The sequence below is a fragment of the Coptis chinensis genome, chromosome 3 (assembly GCF_015680905.1).
Source record: "Coptis chinensis isolate HL-2020 chromosome 3, ASM1568090v1, whole genome shotgun sequence".
Taxonomy (NCBI): domain Eukaryota; kingdom Viridiplantae; phylum Streptophyta; class Magnoliopsida; order Ranunculales; family Ranunculaceae; genus Coptis; species Coptis chinensis.
The window spans coordinates 7753786-7761621 of record NC_141458.1 but is presented as its reverse complement, the minus strand read 5'-3'; the positions used below and the strand labels follow the sequence as shown (position 1 = coordinate 7761621).

Genomic DNA, 7836 nt, shown 5'->3' with positions numbered 1-7836 from the left:
GACAGGTATGAATTAAGAGATTACATTAGACTTTATGCTATTAGTAATAAGTTCATATTGAAGCAAACAAGAAATGACAGTGATAAAATGGAGTGGAAATGCAAGTTGCAGGATTGTAAATGGAGGTGTTATGTCAGGGTGATGACAAATGGTCATATAATGAAGTGTAGAAGCATGAATGATATACATACATGTGTTGGTGATGTAGAAGATAGGAATCCAATGGCAAATGCCCATTGGATAGCAAGTCGAATTGAGATAGAAATGAGGCTGCATCATAGGAGTTTTACTCCTAATGACATCAAAGAAGAAATGATGCATAAATTTCAGGTAAGGATTAAGTATTAGCAGGCTTGTCATGCAAGGACCATAGCAATGGAGAAAATACATGGAAGTTATGATCTTTCATATGCAAAATTGCCTGAGTTGTGTAGGCAACTTGTTGCTTCTAACCCTGGAAGTGTTGCAATACATTCTAGGCATGAGAATTTCCATAGTTTTACAACTCTGTGTGTTTCTTTCAAGGTTGCTCTAGATGGATTTGTAAAAACGTGTAGGTCTATGATAGGACTAGATGGTTGTTTCTTGAAGGGGAAACATGGAGGTGTGTGTCTATCCATCATTACTTTGGATGGTAATAATGAAATGTTTTGATTGCCTTCTATATTTGTATTGCAGAAAACACAGAGTCATGGACTGATTTTTTGGATAAGATGACACCACACTTGAACAAGCATCATGACAAGTTGACTATAATTTCTGATAGGCAGAAAGAATTATGTAAGGCAGTGGAGACTGTTTTCCCCGACTACAACCAGATCGAGGTTCTGTTTTAGGCATATGGTCCAGAACATGAAGATAAAGCATAGAGGAGTTGACTATGAAGCTTGGTGTGCTGCCAAAACATTTGCACAAACAGAGTTTGACAAGTTGATGCAAAACCTGGAAAAACTTGATAGTGGAGCTAAGGAGTATCTAATGGGTGAAGACCCTAGGCTGTGGGCAAGATCACACTTTGATCATGTGTCCAAGTGTGAGCAGGTGTCAAACAATTTTTCTGAAGCTTGGAATAGCTACATACTGGATGCTAGGGACAAGCCCATTGTGAAGATGGTGTCAATGGTGATGGTGTTACAAATGAAATTGTTGTATGATAGAAATGAAAAATGTGAGTTATAGGGTGATAATGAGTTGGTGCTAAGGGTTAAAGCAATCATAGATGACATATGTAACAAGATTGAAAACATGAGTGCCAGTGGTTCTCAACTCCAGGGAAAGTATTTAGTGAATCATGTATATGGTAAATGGTGGAATGTGGACTTAAAGTTGCACACATGTGATTGTGGTGAATGGCAACTCACTGGGATTCCTTGTCTTCATGTTGTAACAGTCATCAAGCCTAGAAGATTTCAATGGCATGAGTAAGTGTGAGTAGTACATATTGTCTTGCCCTTTATTAATGATGATACATATTAATAATCCATACATTGTTGTTATAGGTATTGCAGCCCTTACTTTACTGGAGCAGCTTATAAAAGAACTTGTGGGGGTCACATCACACCTTACTTGCATGAAGATGAGTGGGTAACAGTGAGACACTTATCCCTAATTTTCAATAGGCTTTAATATGTGAATCTTCAAAGTTAGCCTTAATATTATATTTTTTTTTTTATTAGCCAACTGAATTTGAGTTTATCTTTCCACCAATCAGAAAAAGGCAGCCTGGGAGGCCAAGAGTGAACAGAAAAAGAGGTGAAGATGAATCAAGGGGAAATACAATAAGATGTTCAAGGTGCCAAGCTTATGGGCATAATGCCAGAGGTTGTCAAGGAGGTGCAGTGGGAGACAATGCCAATGCAGAAGCCAATGCACAAGGTAATGCAACTACAGCTGCCAGTGGCTCTCATAGAGGAAAAGGAAGGCCTGGGAGACCTAGAACAAAGCCACTACCAAACCCTTTTCTAACCAGACCAATCAATGTTGCTGATGGGAGTCAAGTTCCTGAAAGTGAACTGCCTGCAAGGGGAAAATGAAGTAGAGGTAGGGGAAAGGGTAGGGGAAAGGGAAGAACTGCTGAGGAGGGAAGCCAAGTACCTCCAAGTGTGGATGGAAGCCAAGTCCCTCCAAGTGTACCTGGAAGCCAAGGAACTACAAGTGTGGAAGGGAACCAAGTTCATGCAGAGGTGGATGGGAGCCAAGGACCTGTAAGAAGGAAAGGAGGAAGGGGCAGGGGCAGGGGCAGGGGTAGGGGCAAAACCAATGTTGAATATGAATCCATGTCTTCAATGGAAGAGCTACTATTTGGAAATTCATAGGGTCCCCCACAGCCCAGCCAGTCTACACTAAAAATTGCATGAATTTCCATCATAGTTGCAATATCCTTAGCTTCTGTCATGGCTTCTTCGAATCTGGTTTCTCTATACTTCTCAAAAATAGAAATAAGTCTTTTCATTTCATGTATGGCCACATCAATCTGCATGTCTTCAGTTTGAAAGTTTTTGCTAACAGAGTTAACAGCAAAAAGTAAATAATGCCAAATTACCATGGAAAGCAAAAACTCAAAACTCTCAATTTCATGTATCGCTAGTGACTCAGCTTCACTTTTTGTTTTAGGATCGTCACTATTTTCAGCCAAGTAAACCAACGCATCTCTTATTTTCGGAGCTTGATGTATAACTGCATGAACACTGTCTACGCGACTCTCCCAGCGTGTTGTTGACAACGACTTTAGCGAGAGACCTGACTTGGGCTTCACATCTTTCACATGATCTTTAAACACTTTCCACCTCATTGTGGAAGACAAAAATAATGAATAGATTCATTGAACCACTCCAAAAAAAGATATAGCTCTTAAACAAGAGCTAGCCATATCACAAATAGCAAGATTCAGACTATGACAGTCACATGGGGTGTATAAGGCTCTAGGGCTTATTTCAAGTAGTCTACTTTGGACTCCTTTTGTATTTTCCTTTCATATTAGATCTATTGTCATAACCTTGCCTTCTTATATCACCAATATCAAGGTCAAGAGCATTCAAAACATTTTTGAGTGTATCAAAGAGCCCCATTCCTGATGTGTCATCCACCTTCAAAAATCCTAAAAAGAACTCTTCAACCTTTGGGCAACTTGATGTAACATCTACAAATCGAATCACAAGTGACATTTGCTCTTCATGACTAATATCCGATGTACAATCAAGTATTACTGAAAAGTACCTGGCTTTCTTGATTTTCTAGACAATAGCTTTCTTCACCACACTTGCTAACAACTCTATCAACTCATTTTGAATCTTGTGACTAAGATAATGATAATGGATTTCTTTACTTTGAATGCGCCGAATGTGCTCTTTCAGTACTGGATCAAATTCAGCAATCATTTCAATTAAACTTAAAAAAATCCCATTATTCTCATCATAAATCTTCTCATTCTTCCCACGAAAAACCAAATTACCTTTAGCAAGTGTTTTCACTAAAGCAAGTATTCGTAGTAACATTTGTCGCCAATGTTCCCTCTCTTTGCTGATTTCTTCTTGCATTTTTTTGTCAATTGTTTCATTCTTGTCAAATCTCTTCTTTAGTTCATACCAACTATTCCAATAAAGAAGATGCTCTGGAGATGATTGATGCTCTGAAAGCATTCTACTTAGGTTATGGCAGTCATAATACCCTTCACTGTCCAATTGAGAAGTGTTCGTGTGTCGCTTGAACAACTTACAACAAAAACAAAAAACCGTATCCAAAGAAACATAATATACGAGCCAAGTTCTATCTTTTTTAAATCCATTTGGCATTATTTGAGTGTAATGCTTCGAAGAGAAATGTCTGCCAAGGTGATTTCTAGGAAAATCAACATCAGTAATTCTTATAGGACCCTTTTCAACAAGTAAATCTCTAAGATTTTGATCAATATTGTCCCAATTTGCTGGATCAAAGTAGTGGACAGGTACATGTTATGTATTATCATTTGTATCTTGATCGAGATCGTTATTCACTAAAGGCTCATCATTATCATTCACCAAAGGTTCAACATTTTCATTCACTAAAGGTTCAACATCATCATTTACCAAAGATTCAATATCTTCGTTCAGTTCATGCTCTCTATTATCATCGTTATTCCTTTGTTCGACGTCAACCACTATTTCACTCAAACTTTCTACTTGTCCTATGTTACCAAAAAAATTTAGTATATCTCCCCTTTGGGATTGAGCGGCATCGTCTAATCTTTGTTTCTTTTTTCCTTTTCTCAGAACCAGAAAGATACTTTCTTGCCGGAGAATTTGGAGGCATGATGACAGACTAACAATTAAAATTCACAAACAATCAAACAATAACATGGAGATGGTTTCACAAATCACAAGGAAGGCAGCAACAACCGATTGGAAGAAAAGAGTGTTTCCACAACGGAATGAGGCATCTGGCTCACTTAATCACGACTTCTCGACTTCACGACTTTGATTCTCGACTTCACGACTTGAGATTGCAATAACTGCATCAATGTTACGAACTTACGATATAAGCAATCAATTCAAAATTCAAAATGAACCTACAAAACTAAAAAGTGAATACTAAACTTTGTTTTGCTGAACCTACAAGGCTACAAAACTAAAAAGTGAATACTGAACTTACGATTAAGTTGTTTTGCTTATACCGATACAAAGGAACTGTTGATCCTTTCTCCACCGTCCTGCCTTTCCCCAATTCCCCTCAATAAGATCGTGGATTCGTGGTACTAAAGTGTTTTGGGCCGAAAAAGACCACAACTGCTTTCAGCTATAGGGGCCTAATTTTTGGGGCCCCAGCCGACCGCCTGTGTGGGCTGTCCTCAGGGCTGGCCCTACTCATAGAGACTCCAACTTTGTAAAATACTTTGTCTGGGAAAATAGGAGAGAAAATTGGAAGTTTACGTATACTCCCAAAAAAACCAAACATTATTACCAAAAAAAAAGGAGATATATAATTATAGCTATACCCTCTGTGCTCTATTTTTTGGAGCCTTCATAGAGACTCCAACTTTTGTAAAACACTTTGCCTGATTATGGGAAAATAGGAGAGAAAATTGGAAGTTTACGTATACTCCCATAAAACAAACATTGTTAAAAAAAAAAAAAAAAAGGAGATTTATATTATAGCTATATCCTCTTGGCTCTATTTTTTGGAGCAGAGAAAATTGAAAATTTATGTATACTCCCAAAAAAACCGAACATTATTACCGAGAAAAAAGGAGATATATATATTATAGCTATACCCTATTGGCTTTATTTTTTAGAGCGTTCATAGAGACTTCAACTTTTGTAAAACATTTTGCTTGATTATGGAAAAATATGAGAGAAAATTGGAAGTTTACGTATACTCCCAAAAAAACCAAACATTATTACCGAAAAAAAAAAAAAAAAGATATATATTATTGATATACGGATATACCCTCTTGGCTCTATTTTTTGGAGCCTTCATAGAGACTCCAACTTTTGTAAAACACTTTGCCTAATTACGAGAAAATGGGAGAAAAAATTGGAAGTTTATGTATACTCCAAAAAAAACCAAACATTATTATAAAAAAAAATGAGATATATATTATAGCTATACCCTCTTTGCTCTATTTTTTAGAGCCTTCATAAAGACTTCAACTTTTGTAAAACACTTTGCCTAATTACAGGAAAATAGGAAAGAAAATTAAAAGTTTAAGTATACTCTAAAAAAAACCAAACATTATTACCAAAAAAAAAGGAGATATATATTATAGTTAATACCTTCTTGGTTCTATTTTTTTTGGAGTTTTCATAGAGACTCCAACTTTTGTTGCCTAATTACGGGAAAATAGGTGAGAAAATTGGAAGTTTACATATGCTCCCAAAAAAACCAAACATTATTACCATAAAAAACTGAGACAAATATTGGAAAAACGCTATCACATGCTTTTTCTCACATTTTTTCTTTTCCTTCATTCTAAACACTCAAATGTAATTAAGAAAATAAAATTATACTTGCATATTCTATAAAATATATTTGCTCAACAACTTGATTCTCCAACTGTTCATGAGATGTAATTCTTACCAACTGTTCAATGTTGCTACCACGGTATGGTCAAGACACATTAATGGAAACACAATATTTTTTCAAATCCCACGGTGTAGCACTTTAGATCTCTCATCTCTCTAAAAGCCTAAACCTAAATAGCATTTGAGATATGTCTAAAAGCCTAAAGACTAATGTGTTTCCATTTTCAATGTGATTAAATATTGTAAACCATAAAAAAAGCCTAACGGAAAACCTTTTAATTTGGATTTATATTTTTATCGTAACATAGATAATTTTGTCTCTTTGATGATATATACCATATAGCGAATCATGTTTAATTTAATTTAATTTAATTTAATTTATTATTTTTTTTAATGTCATGTTTGCAAAGACACTACATAAGAATCAATAGAAGTTGGTATTACACACAACCATAGATAATTAAGGGGAAATCAGAAACTTGATACAAATGTTGAACTAACCTCAAACAATTATTAACGCGTAATCGGAAACTGGTTGGATGCAAATGCATTTACCAAACCACAAAGAATAATTAACAAGAAATCGGAAACTGGATGCAAATGCATTAAACTAACCTCAACGAATAATTAACGAAAAATCGAAAACTCAATGCAAATACATCGAAACAAATTAACCTTAAAGAATAATTAATGCGAAATTAACAACTAGATACAAATGCATTGAACTAACCTCAAAGAATAATTAATGGAAAATCGGAAACATGATGCAACTGCATTGAACTAACCTCAGAAAATAATAAATTACGGGAAATCGGCAACAGGATGCAAATGCATTGAACGGGCCTAAAAAAAAATTAACTGAAAATCGGAAACTCGATGCAAATGCATTGAACTAACCTAAAAAAGAGTTAACGGGAAATCGGAAACTGGATGCAACTGCATTCAATTAACCTTAGAATAATTAACGAAAAATCAAAAATTAGATGCAATTGCATTTAACTAACGCCATAAATTAATTAAGTGAAAATCGGAAACTAAGAGCAAATGCATTGAACTAACATCAAAGAATAATTAACATAAAATTGGAAACTAAATGCAACTAAATCGAGCTAATCTCAAAGAATAATTAACTGGAAATCGGAATCTAAATGCAACTACATGAAACTAACATAAGAGATCGAATAATGTACATGAAATCAAAAATGGATGCAACTCCATGAAACTAATTAACCTAAAAGGAAAATTAACAGGAAATAAAAAATTGGATGCAAATGCATTAAACTTACCTAAAAAAATAATTAATAGGAAATCACAAAACAAAACAATTGAATCTAGAAGCAAATGTATTGAGCCAACCTCAAAGAATAAGAACAGAAAATCAAAAAATGGATGCAATTGCATTGAACTAACCTCAAAGAATAATTAACGGAAAATCGAAAACTAGATGTAAATGCATAGAACTAGCCTCAAAGAATAATTAACCCGAAATCAACAACTGGATACAACTGTATCGAACTAACCTCATAGTATAATTAACGAGATATCGGAAACTGGACGCAACTACATGCAACTAACCTCAAAGAATAATTAACAAAAAATTGGGAACTGGATGCAAATGCATTGAACTAACCTAAAAAAAAGGACTCGGAAACTGGATGCAACAACATGCAACTAACCTCAAAGAATAATTAATGAAAAATCAGAAACAGGATGCAAATGCATAGAACTAGCCTCAAAGAATAATTAAAGTGAAATCATAAACTGGACGCAAATGTATTGATCGAACTAACCTCAAATAATAATTAACAAAAAATCAGAAACAGAATGCAAATGCACCTAA

The 7836-nt window shown here is 35.1% G+C and overlaps 2 protein-coding genes across 2 annotated transcripts; one reads left to right on the top strand and one right to left on the bottom strand.

Moving 5' to 3' along the window:
* Window positions 1–852: 852 nt before the first annotated feature.
* On the top strand, window positions 853–2033 carry LOC147507672 (uncharacterized). The gene is made up of 4 exons (XM_086596377.1): window positions 853–1122; window positions 1180–1421; window positions 1500–1584; window positions 1677–2033. Exons 1-4 carry the CDS (start codon window positions 853–855, stop codon window positions 2031–2033), a joined length of 954 nt encoding a protein of 317 aa, XP_086452503.1.
* Window positions 2034–3233: 1200 nt separating this feature from the next.
* Window positions 3234–3638, bottom strand: LOC147507671 (uncharacterized). The gene has a single exon (XM_086596376.1). It carries the CDS (start codon window positions 3636–3638, stop codon window positions 3234–3236), a length of 405 nt encoding a protein of 134 aa, XP_086452502.1.
* Between the last annotated feature and the right edge of the window lie 4198 nt (window positions 3639–7836).